This window comes from Emys orbicularis, chromosome 3, assembly GCF_028017835.1.
Source record: "Emys orbicularis isolate rEmyOrb1 chromosome 3, rEmyOrb1.hap1, whole genome shotgun sequence".
NCBI classification, from domain to species: domain Eukaryota; kingdom Metazoa; phylum Chordata; order Testudines; family Emydidae; genus Emys; species Emys orbicularis.
The window spans coordinates 101,294,591-101,310,490 of NC_088685.1; the positions used below are offsets into that span (position 1 = coordinate 101,294,591).

At 40.9% G+C, this 15,900-nt stretch overlaps 1 protein-coding gene across 1 annotated transcript in view; it reads left to right on the forward strand.

The window, feature by feature from the left end:
* LAMA2 (laminin subunit alpha 2) overlaps positions 1 to 15,900 on the forward strand; it is a 344,610-nt gene that overhangs the window by 288,197 nt on the left and 40,513 nt on the right. The window contains exons 49-51 of the mRNA XM_065401428.1: positions 5,745 to 5,904; positions 13,577 to 13,701; positions 15,411 to 15,573. Coding sequence (XP_065257500.1) covers positions 5,745 to 5,904; positions 13,577 to 13,701; positions 15,411 to 15,573 — 448 coding nt within the window. The remainder of the gene's footprint in view (positions 1 to 5,744; positions 5,905 to 13,576; positions 13,702 to 15,410; positions 15,574 to 15,900) is intronic.

Here is a 15,900-nt window from a genome sequence, read left to right on the forward strand (position 1 = left end):
AGCAATCTGTCAGGTTCACTCTCTTCAGAGTCACATTCTTAAATACAGCATTTGTAACAGCAGTTTTAAAAAAGAGGTACCTTTGATGATGATAAATATAATCCAGTTTAATGGATTTTTGAACCTGTGTCCAATAGTACGTTTTCAGAGTGTTTGTAGCCAAAGAGGTTATAAATGTGTTACACAGCATGTCTCTCTGACTGCTATTGAAATATATTACACATGTTTAATGTCCATAATCTGCTTTTACCCATGTACTTCTTTGCCCTTCCGCCTTCAGTCCACACAAAATCCAACAACTAAAAGCTCCCCTTTTTTTACTCCTCGTGTTATAGCCTCTTGTTATCACTTTAAGACCCTTCACATCTTTGCCCCTCCTTCCTTAGTCACTCTTGTATTTTATGTGGAGCTCCCAGCCCTCTATTCTGTCAGTGATGCCAGTCTTACCCCCACTTCCACTTCTCTCAAATTCCTCTTTGTGCTGGGAACACCTTTCCTCAATGCATCAGTAAGACAAACTCTCTCCTCCAAACTTCTTCTTATGACACACTTCTAGCATGAAGCCTACAAGAATTTAGCCAAATAACTGTGGCTTAGTAGACAAGAATTTTGGGATAGATTATCTAAAAGATGCAGTTGTATGTGCTGTTCCTCTCCCCTACTTTTTGTCTGTTTGCTTATCAGAGTGTAAGCACTTCATTTCAGGGTCTGTGTCATCATATGTGTGTGTACAAATAAATATTGATAATAATGTTTAAAACGTTACTCATTAGCACAGAATCATTTTTAAAATGTTTAAAAGTTAAAGGCTATTTTTACACTCAAACTGAAAACTATATTTTTCTCTCTGGCTTTCAATGAATTGTGTCTTTTCAAAACCTCTTGGTTTGATGCGGTATTGGGAATGGATGGCCTGTCACATCCCAGCACATTGATTCTTACTCAACATGCCAACCTAATAGGCACAATGCCCCTTCATGCTGAAAATATTTGAAAAGATGTGGTTTATGGGAAATCAACATTAAAAATATTTTGGTCCGTTTAAACAACACAGATTTTTTACATGCTTTGGAAAAAAAGCAAGTGTTGAATGTTTTTTAATTTTAGAAGTTTAGATAAATTAATAGCTGAAAGTTATGTTGGCTTCTTGATCCATATATTTGGAGGCACTATATTGGTATTTCCCTGAAGTGCATACCATCTGGTACGGCAATTAAGACCAAAAAAATAGGTTAATTTAAAAAAACTAGATGTGTTTGAATCTCTGTGCATACTATGTATTTACTGTAGGGGTAGGCACTATTAAAATCTTTATAATTTTTGCTTTGGTAAGTAGATAACATTACTGCATTTAGCATAAGGAACACTATATTTCATGCATAAAGAATATCATGTCAGCACTAATTATTTGCAAAGGGAGCTGTAATATTTTAATAGCAAACCATGTTACATGTGTGTACTATGTATATGATGTGTCCTTTATTTGCTAGTGATGAACAAATCCCTATAATTTATGTAATATCAGATCAAATGAAATCAGATAAAGAACATGAATCCTAATTTGAATAAATCTTTTCCCATCATAATATGTTAATTTTACATAGTGTTAGACACACAAAAGATAAAATAGTCATCAAATGAGACAGGAAGAAAAAATAGGAGTTTTAATTTCTATTATGTCCATAGCTTTCAGAAGAGGGAAATGATGTTCAATTTAAACAATTTAATGAAATCGCAGAATAAGCCATTCAAAGCAGAGAGCTAAATAAAATTACGGCAGAGTGTCCAAATGCTGGCTCAATTAAATCTTATAGCTGGGAAAACACAAATTGGGATACTTATGCAAGATCTTCATCAGGTTAGTGCGGTTTGAGTTCATATTACACATACTGAAATAACTGCACGTCACAGTAGTACAGGACTTTCATTTACAGGAAAACTATTTCAGCAGAAAATGGAGTCAGGACATGATATAGACATCCTACAAATGCACATTGCCTATTAAGCTGTTGCTCGTGATATATAGGGCATTAGATCTAAAGCAACTGGAACAAACTGCTAAATCAGCAAGGGAAGCAATTACAGTAGCACAAGTCTGAGGAGTGGAGCAGTGTTTAGAAGGATTAGATTATGGAGACACTAGTTGGATTTTTAGGATCAAGATGAAGAACTCAGGACTGGTTTTGTATTCTTAAAGCAGAATCGAGGGAGCACACGCTGAAGACCTTAATTTGCATCATTATTGTATCACTAATAGCATTCTTGCATCCCTTGATAAAGGTCTCAGACCAATTGCACCAATTTCACTTTCTCACCTTCTGTCTTTAAATTTTGGCCAGATTCAGCTGCATACTTTTGAATTTACTTGACACCACTAACAATTATATCCAGTGGTGGGGATACTTGCTCCTCTAATGGGCTCCCTGCAACCTCTGAAGCTTTGGGACTTTTTCTGGGGAGCAGAGAGGAAGAAGATAGTGCGCACACACACACTGCCTTGGGTCTCTAGGAAGGGTCAAAAAGTGGGGGTAGGTGGGCGTCACTTACCTGAACAAAAGAGCAACTGGAAGAGACTGGCTCAGTTGAGGGGGCAGACCAGCACATGCACTGGGGGATGGGATGAAAGCAGCTCTGTAGCTGTGTGTGTATATGCACAGATGCATACACACACAAATGATAATGTTGCAATTTTAGAATTATATAGCACCTCTTATCCAGGGATCCCAACACATTTTTAAAAGGAGCAGAAACTGACACGCAAAGATGACTGAATTGTTCAAGTTCACTCAGCAGAGTGGGGAATAAAATCCAGATGTGGGAGGGGATATTCTTTCTCTCATTTTGAGGCAGCATGGTCTAATGGTTAGAGCAGGGGACTGAGGCAGATTCTAGCTTGGACAATTCGCTTAACCTCTGAGTCACAGTTTCCCGGTCTGTCGGATGGGTACAGTAATGATTGCATATGTTTTGTAGAGTATATTTTTAATTACAGTCTAGCAGTACTTTTCTATGTTTATATGTTTAAAGTATGTCTATATATAAATATGCATACAGTATGTACATACACATATACAGTATGTATATATATGTGAGTGTGTGTGTGTGTTTCACCCTGAAAACTTGATATTGTTGCAAGTAATTAAAGTACAACTTATGTTATTCCATTGGTATTCCCTAGTGCAGGGACTGTTATGTATATTGTGAGTATGTAATTTACTTGTAAAGGTAAAAACTAATTGGGATAAAAATCCTGATCAATGAAAACACTGAAAAGAAGGCAAAATTTACATAAAGTTTTACTGTATGAGAATCATGTTAAACAAGTTATCAATACACAAAGCAGTCAATTCTGTGACACAATCAAATACAATAAAGACTTGATCCAAAGCCCAACAGAGTCAATGAAAAGATTCCCATTGACCTCACTGGGTTTTGAATCAGGCCTAGTCTAATCTTGGTTTACTCAAAGATACCACCTCATTATTATTACTTAGAAATCTTGCTGAGAAGGTTGAAACCATCTATTTTCCATTAAGGGGAACCTTAACTTTCTGTTTGGAATATTCTTCCTTTGGAGAAGAACAGCTGTAGAAAGAGATGTTTATTTTAGGCACATACACTTTACTGCCAGCCCACTTTGCTCTTTGTAACTCCCCTCTCAAGTGGGTTAAAGAGCAAGTATGTATATGTGGTGCTACAAAAGTTATTCAGATGGTAATGGCTAGTGAAAGGTGAAGTCCACTTGCTCCATGCATCTCTTAAGTAGTAAGCGTTTATGAATAGTGCAGTGTGCATTTTTCAGATTGTCAGTTACCAAGGTGCTGGTACATGTTCTCCAGTCTGCCAAGTATCTCATAGGAACCCAGCTGTCACTTAAAATTATCATTCAAATCCTATTAATATCTCTTATCCTCGACAACTGTTCTTCCTTTCAAGCTCACTAGCCCTTCTCAAATGAGAGAGAGAGTTATGTAAGGAGGAGGATCTGTTGTTAGCACTTTATTCTAGTTGAAGATCAAAGATCCCCTATGCTGTTTAGGACATGTGAAAGCTCTTAAAAATGTGTACCATATTCTGCCCAGTGATTTCAGATTTATTGAATTTGGTCTTTTACTCTGGTTTTACTGAATATTGATTTTAGTACACTACAGTTTGAAAGCACCAAACATTATCTTTCAGTAACCTCCAAATATGAGTGGCTTAATAAAAGTGTCTCCTATACTCACACTATTCTTTCACCAATTCCTGTACTGACTATTTCTACCCTTTTAGGTATATAAGCCAAAGGTCTATACATTTTTGAGATAATAAAATTCAGAGTTTCAATGGAAATGAGATTTATATATTTACAGGAGTCTTGCTCTCTCTCCTCACCCCTCTCCAACACCTTGATTCAGTAGAGTGCCTAAACTCATGTGTAATTTTAAACACAAGAGTAGTCCCACTGACTTTAATGGGACTACTCGCGTACTTAAAGTTATGTACAGGCTTCATTGCTTTACTTTGGATGTGGTCCTGAAGTAAAATATTGGATAGTGCTAATCACAAGTTCCTTCTAAGTGGTAACTCTTAGGCTTACTGCTTACTTCAGCACTCACAGACATATTTTCTTTTAATGAGGAAAAAATTGATTTTATATGTTTAAATCCAGACAATTTTATGATACTTTGTAAAACTAACGTAAAGTTTTGATTTGCTAGCTGAGACATGATAAAGGGGTGGGGCCAGTGGCTATTTTTCAAGCTAGAAATGCTGCCTGGGAAGGCTTTAGGTGAAATGTAATCTTATTACCTCTGTCTATCCAGAAACTCTCTTGTATCAGAAATGTAATAATGTAGGAGGAGTTCACATGTGACAGTTCAAGATCAAAGGTAAAATCCAAAAGGTCATACTTTAGGTACAATATTGAGACATTGTTGCAAATTAATAGGAAACTAACCTTTCCTTTGAAATAACCTTTCCATAAGGCTAATAGTCTATGCGGGAGTTCATACCTTATTGTGCAAAGGTTCATAAAGTGGTTTCCATTAAGCTGTAAGTATTGGCCAACAGTTACCACGCCAATATCTGAGATACTGCATTTATTTCCTACTCTGAATACAGAAACAGGAAACACTGAAGAAACTGTTCACAAAGCGGCAAATCATATTATAAAATATAAAAAGGCAATTTTAAACACAACAAGGCAGCCATTTTAAACATAATGGGCTTGTGTCTGAGTATAATAATCAACCAGGGAGCTCCTTTGTGGAGGATGCAGGTCTCCTGCATTACAATGAAGTAAATTAAAGGACTTTGTTATATGATCATCCACTTCAGAGGAATAAAATTAATCAAATACCCCATATGAAGTTCAGAAATTAATTTGAATCATAGCCTACTTCATTTGTTGTCAAGCTACAATTACACTGTACTATTTTGGTCATAGAGAATCTTCACTTTTGATAATTACTATTTTAGTGGGTGAATTCACCATGTAATGCATGCATATAGTGAATTATATGCAGTGAGGATACTGAGGTGAGAATAAACATCTGTTATGTGATCAGATTTGGCACTTGCACAGGTATATGAGAGCTAAGAAACCTCTATTGAGTTGTATTAAAAACTGAATAGTACCAGGTTACAAACAGACCAGTAGTGCGTGTCACTTGTCAAAGATGTCTGGAAAATATGAGGCTTTATTTGTTGTGGTTTAACAGCAGATGTATTTACTTATTTATTTGCTTTGGTCCAATTCCAAGGACTGGAAGAAATGGCACAATTTCAGTACAAGCTCTGGATGGTCCCAAAGCAACCATCATGCCAAGTACCTTCAGCGCAGTCTCTCCACCTGGTTATACTATTCTGGATGTAGATGCAAATGCCGTGTTGTTCGTTGGTGGTCTAACTGATAAAATTAAGGTAATGTACTTCCTCACTGTTGGTGCATTAATCCTTTGGTTTGGTTATTTATATGGGCAGTGCCTGCTATTATAATTAATGAATGTATATTTATTGTAGTGAAAGCATGAGACTCGCTGACCAGCATGGGTTCCCTAGTGACTGACTATGGCATGGCAGACTTTTCTCCTTTTGCGTCCTCTGCCAAAAGCCATTTTGTCCCAGTGATAGTCTGCTGCTTCTTGCGACTTGGCCCTCCATCCGGGTCACATAGAATCCCACCCCATCCAGGGTAGACCATTAGTCGCACAAATAATAGTTGGTCAACTTCACATTGGACCTTCAGTCAGACTCCAGACTCACTAGTCCTTACCCCTGGTGTCAGGGGGTTTCAATAGTCCTTACCCATTCTTAGGGAATTTCCACTGCACCTTTCTCCGTGGGCTGGTAGCAGAATCTAGGCAATCCTTTTCTACTGGGTTCTGGTCAAGGGACCCTTGAATAGGCAGTCAGTGCCTGACTGCACAGACCTCCCTAGACCACTTCCTACATTTCCCTGTCTTGCTCCTTTGCCTTAGCCTTTTCCTGGGCTCTCATGTATCAGCTCTGTTCTTGGTAAGCCTCCTCTCTACAGAACTTTTTAGAACTTTCTGTTACCCAGCTGGTTCTGCTGCAGAAGAGTTTTCTCCACTCCCTCACAGGGCAATCCCTGAATCTGTAGGAGTCTTTCCACTCCCTGCCCACACTTCCATCAGTGTACAGAATCCAGAGTGGACTCATGTCCTGCTGCTTTCTTTTTCAACTTCCTTGGGTTCCCTGCTGCAGATCTATCTACCTTCTATCTGCCAGCAGCCCAGCTCAGCTCTCTGACTCTAGCCAGGCTTCTCTACTGAGTGAGAGCCAGAGATCTGCTCTCCTTCCAGGTCAGTCCTTAACTGAGCCATGTTCAGCCCTTTTAATTCCTTCCTCCTGGCTTGATACCTACTGCAGGTGTAGTGGGGTGAGGATGATTGTGCCTACAGGCTCTCAACCCTTTCAGGCCCTGTGTGGGGTTGGTACACCCCATCACATAAACACTGCAATCAAGTTAGGCACTGTTGTGCTAGGTGCTGTACAAACACACACATAAGCTAAGCTCCTAAAACAATACTAGCCCCATAACAGGGTGTATTCATTCTATGAATCTATGTCCTTTCCACCGAGTCTCTCCTTTTCCTTTCTGTATGCCAGGGGTCAGCAACCTATGGCACGCATGCCAAAGACAGCACGCGAGCCGATTTTTAATGGCACGCTGCTGCCTGCCGGGGTCCCGCTCAGCCCGCTGCTGAACCCCATCAGCGGGCTGAGCCGGACCCCAGCAGGCAGCAGCGTGCCATTAAAAATCCTGCCCAACCCAGCCCACTCTTCTCCGCCCCCCGCCTACTGCTCTCTCTGGCGGGGGCAAAAGCAAGCTTGGTCCTGCCGGCTGCTGCTGTACGGCAGGCTCCGCCGGCAGCCAAGCTTCCCCCTCCCCCGCCTCTTCCCCCAGTGTGCTGCGTTGAGCCCCGCCTCCTCTCCCTCCCTGCAGCCGATGGCCCTTGCGAGGGAGGGGAGAAGACCAGCCCCAGCGGCCTCGCTGCGCAGACCGGTAAGGAGGCAAAGAAGAGGCAGGGGGAAGGGAGGTAGGAGTGGGGCGTATCCCTCCAACCCCCTGCCATCAGCCGCTTGGGGCAGAGGGCTGGGAGCACCCCCCGATCCCAGCCCACCCACCCCCAGCCCTCTGCCCTGACCCCTGCATCCCCCCCACGACCCCATCCCTGATTCCTGCACCCTCCACACATACCCAGCCCCCTCACACCCCATGCCCTGACTCCTGCACCCCCTCACATACCCCCAGCCCTCTGCCCTGACCCCTGCACCCCCCTTGCACCCCAGCTCCCTGCATCCCCCCCATGACCCCATCCCTGACTCCTGCACCCTCCACACATACCCAGCCCCCCCACACCCCTTGCCCTGACTCCTGCACATCCCACACCCCATGCCCTGACTCTTGCACCCCCCACATCCCCACCCCCCACCCTGAGCACCAGGTTGGCAGCAGGCTGAGCGGGGCCAGCGGCTGGGACCCCAGCTGGCAAAGGGCCGGCAGCCAGAACCCCAGACCGGCAGTGGGCTGAGCGGGGCCGGCAGCCGGGACCCTGGCTGGCAGGAGCCAGCGGACAGAACCCAGACTGGCAGCAGGCTGAGCCACTCAGCCCGCCGCCGGTCTGGGATCCCGGCCCCCAGCCCCGCTCAGCCCACTGCCAATCTGGGGTTCTGGCAGCCGGCCTGGGGTTCTGGCTGCCGGCCCCTTGCTAGCTGGGATCCCAGCCGCCGGCCCCGCTCAGCCCGCTGCCAACCTGGGGTTCTGGCTGCCGGCCCCTTGCCAGCCGGGGTTCCGGCCGCAGGCCCCGCTCAGCCCGCTGCTGGCCTAGGTGAACAAAACCTCAGGCTGGCAGTGGGCTGAGCAGGCCGGCGGCTTAATATCAGCATTTTAATTTAATTTTAAATGAAGCTTCTTAAACATTTTGAAAACCTTGTTTACTTTACGTACAACAGTAGTTTAGTTATATTATATATAGACTTATAGAGAGAGACCTTCTAAAAAACGTTTAAATGTATTACCGGCACACGAAACCTTAAATTAAAGTGAATAAATGAAGACTCGGCACACCACTTCTGAAAGGTTGCCAACCCTGCTGTATGCTAATCTGCTATTTGCTTTATGTTTCTCTCATTTGGACACTGGTATGTTCCACCTAATCTTTTCTAGAACCCCTCTTCTTCCAGCTGCTGACATTTTCTCAATGTGTCTGAGACATCTTCCATTCTCCTTCCTGTTGGCTCCTCCTCCTAGTCTTATCCTGTGGGTGCTCCTCTGTATCCTTAGTGCCTCCAGCTCCAAGGGATTCAGGATAGGGATCAGGGAGAGAGATATTAATATCATGAGAGCTGTAAGAAGTTATTTTTTTGCCTACAACAGAAGGTGGTGCACAATATTTGCAGCACCTGGGCTGCATTGGTAAGTTACCAGGAATCCAAGGGCTGCACTTAACTTAGATATAAATGCAAGTGAGATTTATTCTGACTAGAGATGATTGAAATTTTTCTACAATAAAAATTTCCCAACAAAATAAGTATTAAAAGAAGTATTAATTAAATTAAGAAGTATACATTTTTAGTGAAATAATGTTTCGCAGGAAAAAGTCATTCAATGAAATTTTCCAATTTCCAGGAAAACTTGAAAATAATGTTTAGTTTCAAATATATTTTTAAATTTTGAAATGGCAAAAAAGGCTATGTCTAAAAGCAAAATATTTCATTTCAGTCAAAAATGTTGAGATATTTTTTTATTTAGACATTTCCAAATTAAAAATTTTCAGAACTTTGTTTCACTAACATTTAAAATATTTCAACTTTTTGGGATGAAAGCAAATGTTGAAATATCAGAATTGCTCGTGGGATGGAAGTTCAGTTTTCTGAAGACCTAATTTTAAAATATGCAGCTAATTGCTATTATTTTTTCTGTATAGAGTGCTGTAAGTGCATGTTGTAGGCTTGCATAAATAGCAGCTGTCTAACATAACTCTGAATATCAGACATTTGACGAGCATTTGTAGAAATTCAGAAAAATTCTTTTAAGAGATTTGGATTGGAGAATTGTAAGTCAATCCTTATTGGCTGAACTTTGATTTAAACTCCTTCTGCTTTACCTGAAAATGGCTCTGCAAACAACCTGCAAACTTTATTCTTCTTTGAAAGTTTTCTGAGCTGTTGATCAAATAAATCTTGAAGCTTCTTCTTGAATCATTAAGTGGAAAAATAACTGTCACCGTAAGTTCTTTATCATTTGTTTTCATATCAGAAAATAGGAAAGGCAATTCCACTGAAGATGTCTGAAAAAAAGTATAGTGACAGACAACAGCCTTTGCTACCCTCTTTCCCCAGGCTTCCCTAGCAGCTGCAAATGGCAGCTCTAGCTTGCTTTCCGTCTCCTTGCTTTCCCAGCAGCTGAAAAGAAAGATTTAAGCTTCCCCTGTGAGCCACAAACAAGAATCCCTGCAGCAAACACCCAACAATAATATTCTGCCAGCTACTAAGAGTCCAGAGGGGGCTTCAAACTTGCAGAGAGTATTGAACCTTCCACAATTACCAGCTGCTGAACCCCTGCCAAATCTATCTGGCTATTTAGCACAGCAACTCACTACCTCTCTTCCCTATACTCTGCTCCTTCAGGGAGAGAGAGTGTGTCCAGGTGGTACATCACACACCTAATATGGCTTTTTCTCTAGTATCTAATTTCTATGGTGTTTGGCCATGATGGATAAACATCATAGCTGGATATTTCTGCTATAATGCTCAGCAATAACATATTTAATAATGTTGTGATGCCAGTGCTCGTCGTTAGGCTTCAGAGTATACACTCCATTGAGATGCATGGAGACAGTACTCAATTTTCAGAGACATAGGCATAATGTCAAAACCCCAATTAGACACAACTAAATTAAAGTTTGTAGAACTGCTTCTGCCTCTACCAGTAGTGAATTTGACCCATTGTGTCAGTCTGGCTACAAACGCAATTAGACAGCAGCACATCTGGGTCAGGTCACAAGGGCTAGGACCCTGGTTCAGATAAGCATTTAATCATGTTCATGCTTAAGTCTTTCCCTATGCATGAACTTAAGTCCTAAGGACTTAGATGGGGATTTCAGCATGCTTAAACGAGTGGTGCTTTCCTGAATTGGACCTAGAAGTTTAATTTAAAACAAATCCAATGTTTACATTCTGCCAGAACTGAAAAGCCATCAACAGACTTCAAGAAGCCCCTCAGCCAGCATATTTGGCCTGTCGGCCAAGAGTGGTGCACCACAGCACTAAAAGCTGCGGCTCAAAACTAAAAACTAAAGTTCAGGATATGGTTTTAGTTCATTTCAGATTTTGTTTTTGAGTTATCAAAGCACAAGTGAGTCAAGCATTCACACCAGTTTGTTTTTATTTGTACAGCTCTACCATTTTAAAATGTCTGCACATATATTTTTGAGCATAAATCTGGAGGGGAAAATATACTCCCAGATTGAGCCTTTGACTTACGTTCCAGCTTGAAACAAAAGTTGATGCCTAGGTTTTAAAGTCTGGAGAATCAGAAGGCTGTTGTGGAAAAGCTGCCACAGTCTTCACTGCAGCTGTGCTATCCGATACAGCTTGTAGAAGCCAAAATCCCTAGTACTGGCCAAAGGCTGCCAATGCAAGAGGAGTTCATTTAATTAAATAATGTTTGTACTTGGTATTAAATTCTGCTGCAATGCTGTAAAACGTCAGCTGTGTTTCTTTATAGAAAAGATATTTAAAAGGTATAAATCTAAGAGACTGATATCTATTTGATCAATCATGACTTTTTAATGGAAACTATTTATCGCAGTATACTGAGTAGTATCTTGAGAGTATGCTACTGTCACTTAACTAGGATATCTGTTACCCAATATTCCAACTGCATACAATATTTAATAATTGCTATAACTTATCAAACTTTATTGATATCATAACTAGTTTAACTTGTCATATATATACTCTTTCCTTCCCTAATGTACTTAATGTGTTTGCTCCACAAAACAGTTAACAAGAATAACTTACAAATGATGCATTATAAACTATGTACCATATAAAAATTAAGGAAAAGATTAAAAATCTAAAGTAGGATCCCAGGGGGAAAAGAGGTTAAGGGGATCTTGAAGATGATGAGCCAAGAGAGATTAAAAAGTTCTGACCCTCAGCAGGGTTCAAATCTGTAAATAGAACTGAAAAATAAGTGCTATTGTTTGTTTTGTTTTTTTCCAAGTTAGGAAGGTTGGGATAAGGCAGATGTGCAGTGGGAGCAATTTAGCACTTAACTTAAAGCATGTGCTATCTGAACTGGGGACTCTAAAGTCCCAGTCACTCATTAGCATGAGGCATAGAAGTGGAAACCCCAAAGTCTGTCTGACTGATACAGAGTCCTACCGAGGATGAGATTTTGGCAAAGGTTTTTGAATAGATCTAGTTTCTTCCCTTGGTAGTGGGGCTATCTTGAAATCAATCCTTCACCTGGCAACCAGGGTCAAGAGCAGCAGTCTGGCATGACTGTTGGTTTTTGAGGTTATATTTAAAAGTCAGAAAAGTCAACATTTTCAGTGACTGTACTATATTCTAGCAAAGTCTGTGAATAAAGGAGAATAAAGGAGAATACTGTAACCTCGATTTTCCTCTATAAGAGAGACAAGGTGGGTGAGGTAATATCATTTATTGGATAATTTCTGTTGGTAAGACCATGGTGATAACAACTTTGCATCCTCCTCTGTAAGTAAGTTTAGTTGTTTATTAAACAAAATGAAGTCCTGCAAAAACGTATAGCTTTTCATATAGCAGCTTGTCTAAAAAGCTGAAACTATTTGGACATTCATCAAGATCAGTGATACTTTAAAAGGCTCTTTCTTGCTCACAAATCTAATATTTCATTTCACTGGGTCTCAGTCTGGGTGATCAGACAGAGTCACAGATTTGGCCTAGGATATAATGCGAAATCCCTTTTTGTGTGTGTGTCTTGGCTTCTTTCATATCACTTTCCTGCCCTGCAATGTTTATAAAATGTTCCTTTTCAGTTTTAAAAACCATCTATCATTTGTCTTACTTAGACATCATGAAGTTCTCATAAGTAGCAGTAAATTCATACTTGTTGCTCATTAAAACATTTATGATTACCCCGGGAAATATCACCAGCACATTTACACTTTCAAATCAGACTCTTCCTTGAAAGTTTTCAAGATGTTCTTCTCCATGTTCTTGCAGAGTAATAGTCTTAGTATTGATAACTGCTTCATAGAAAGCAGCAGTTGCTTGTATGTCTCAAATTCTAAATGCATAGATTTTAAATCAGCTCATACTGAAGCAAAACTTCAAATGAAATTACTGGTAGATATTTTAGAAGAATGAACTGAGATGAGATTTCTATGTTCTGTCATATATTAGCTGAACATAGTCTCATGTTAATTTCAGTTAGATAAAATGAGCAGGACCCCAAGCAGTTTGTGTTAGCCTAGCTTAGCCTAGTAGGCTTTTGATATTTCAGGGTTTAATTTTGCTTTGTCATGAGTAATTTTTTAAAATTCCAAAATTAAATTATTTTTGTCCAGGTTTAGCCAAGTGGGTTAGTGATGCTCATTATGCTAACTTGGTTTGTTTCCAGTCTTTACTTTCCAGGCTTTCAAGGACAGAATATAATGTGGAAACAACACATTTACCATATTGTGGAGGAGATTACACAGTCCCTACCATGCTCTGTAAAGGAAAAACACTGATAAACTCTGAAGAGAGTCTTCCATAGATGGCAGGGTAGTAATTATCATGAATACCTGGGGAGGCAGCTGGGGCAGTGGGATCAGGAAGAGAACCAAGAATGACTGTGCCAGACCTTTCCCTTAATCTTACATATCTTGCCTCTCCAGGCCTACTACCCTCCCACACTAGCTCATCTATGCCCTGCCACTTATTTAAAAAAAGAATTTGTGGAATGAGAATGATATTTCATTAAAAATCCCCAGTTTCTTTCGGTATTTGCTGTATCCATTACACAATTATGCTTTGAAGATAGCAGATCGCTTCAAGCTGCATTCTAACGAGTTCCGTACTTTCCTGTTTGCAGAAATCAGATGCTGTAAGAGTCACTACCTTCACTGGCTGCATGGGTGAAACTTACTTGGACAGCAAGCCCATAGGACTGTGGAATTTCAGGGATACAAAGGGTGACTGCAAAGGATGTGCTATTAGGTTGGTAATGGACTGGCTTCTTTTTATGTTCCTCACCCTTTATGAACCTGTCTGTGAACATGCACCATTCTGTTGTGGAGTAAATAGGAATATCTACACCAGCCACACCCCTGTAAGTAAGCAAGTACAATATGGCTTACTGCACGTAAATCAATGAATTAAAAGGAATATTAAAAATTAGATTATAATAATGCCAGGAGGGAGTGTGTGTCCCCCATTTCATGAAGGAGGTTAGCGATACCTTCAGTAGCGTTAAGACTAATGGGTAGAGAGTTCCATGCATAGTAAAATCTTGCTCCAAAACATATTGAAATTGTGGAAAATCTCCTGTTGACCTTATTGGGCTTTGGATCAGGCCAATAGGGAGTAAATCTCATTTCTCAAACACATTGGTGATAATCCTGGCCTGCTTGATTGGAAATCAAGAGAAGGAATGAAAAAGAATGTTGGGGCTTAGGAATGTGTAGGCAAGTGCAAACTTACAATACAAACTTCGAATTAATCACATAAAATTGATCTCCTGGAAAATATACTTGAGAGCAACTTGCCATTAAACATGGCTATGTGGGAGTTAGAAATCTAAATCCAAGGTCCTTTTTTACATGTAAAAATGGGGGAACAGCATGCATAATGAAACATTGCATGAGGACCTATGCATGCCAGTTCTTTGTCTCTAGATCACTGGTTCAAATCTAGATGAACTTAGTAGTGGCCAAAAGCCACTGGTTGTCTGTCTGACAAGAGTGGGCAAGAATCCACATCACAAAAATCACCACAATAGTAAGTTGCCATTAATTGTGTCTCTTGTTGGAAGTCTCAGAAGAGAAGCCATTGTTTGAATGGCAAGGGAAATTGAACTATCTTCTCCCTGATACATGGTCTCTTCTTAACTGTCATGACCGTGGTGGGGGCGGTCTAACCTAGTGTTCGGAGCAGGTGGGGGGGGTCAGGCCGAGTCCAATACCAGGAGATCAGAGTCCAAGACAGGCCAAACCAAGAATCAGATGTCAGGAGGTAGGCAGGGTCAGGTTACCAGGAGATCAGCAGCGGGCAGTAGAAGTCGGTATCTCAGGGGAAGCAATCTGAAGCAGAGGGAACCCAGTTTCACAGACAGCTGCCTGTGCCAGTTTATGGTTTATATAGAAGCTGTGAACTAACCAGGAGGCCCAGCAATCAGATTACAGGACTGGAGTTCAGCTCCTCGTCTGACAACATTTAGCAAGTCACTGGGTGGCAGGTTGGAGCTTACTAGCTCTGAAAAGTCCATGGCCCAGGGCTCAAGACCTGTGGTCTCTGACATTAACAGAGTTAAGGCACTGTGGCAGAACAGCGTGGGGAGATTGACACTGCTGTTCTTGTGCTGCATGTCATCTGCAAATAAATAGAGGACTTCAGTCTCCAGGGCTGTCAATGTGACACCTACTAAAATCACTTAATAATAATATGAGAGATTACATAATGCTGTCATGAATCTTTTCACAATAAAAGATGCAAGATGAAATTATATGGACCATGAAATACACAAGGCAGACATGTCCCCTATCTTTCTCCTAGACTACTTTCCACATCACGTGTACTGAGTTTAAGGGTTCAGGTGTCAGAAAACATGTTTGTATAAAATTTGGCTTCCCTCAGATTCCCGTGGTTCCCTTTTGCCCCAAAGCAGCCGGAAAAACTGGTTGGAATATGAAGAATTTCTTTCTTTATAGCCCACAGGTGCCAGACAGTGAGGGAACTATTCAGTTTGATGGAGATGGTTATGCTTTGGTGAGCCGCCCAGTCCGCTGGAACCCCAATGTTTCTATGGTCATGTTCAAATTCAAGACCTTCTCTTCCAGTGCTCTGCTGATGTACCTTGCTACATATGACTTGGTAAAAAATAAAATCCTCTCATCATGTTTCATGCTATCTTTAAAATTACTGAATACCTGTTACTCAAAAGGAGAAATGGAAATTAAAAAACAAATGTGCTGTTACAATGCTGATTATCACTTCAGTACTCAAGCTAGTGGGTTTTATGTCTTGTGAGTTGTGTAGTCTGCCTAGTATGCTTGAATATTATCATATACAAATCATTTCAGACTCCACAACTCACAAGCCATAAAACCCATTAGCTTCTTGTGTTTGGATGTGAGGGATGGTGGGGCAGCGGTGGTGTGTGTTCATGTGAGGAAAATGTCAAGGGTGCAATCCTGGCCT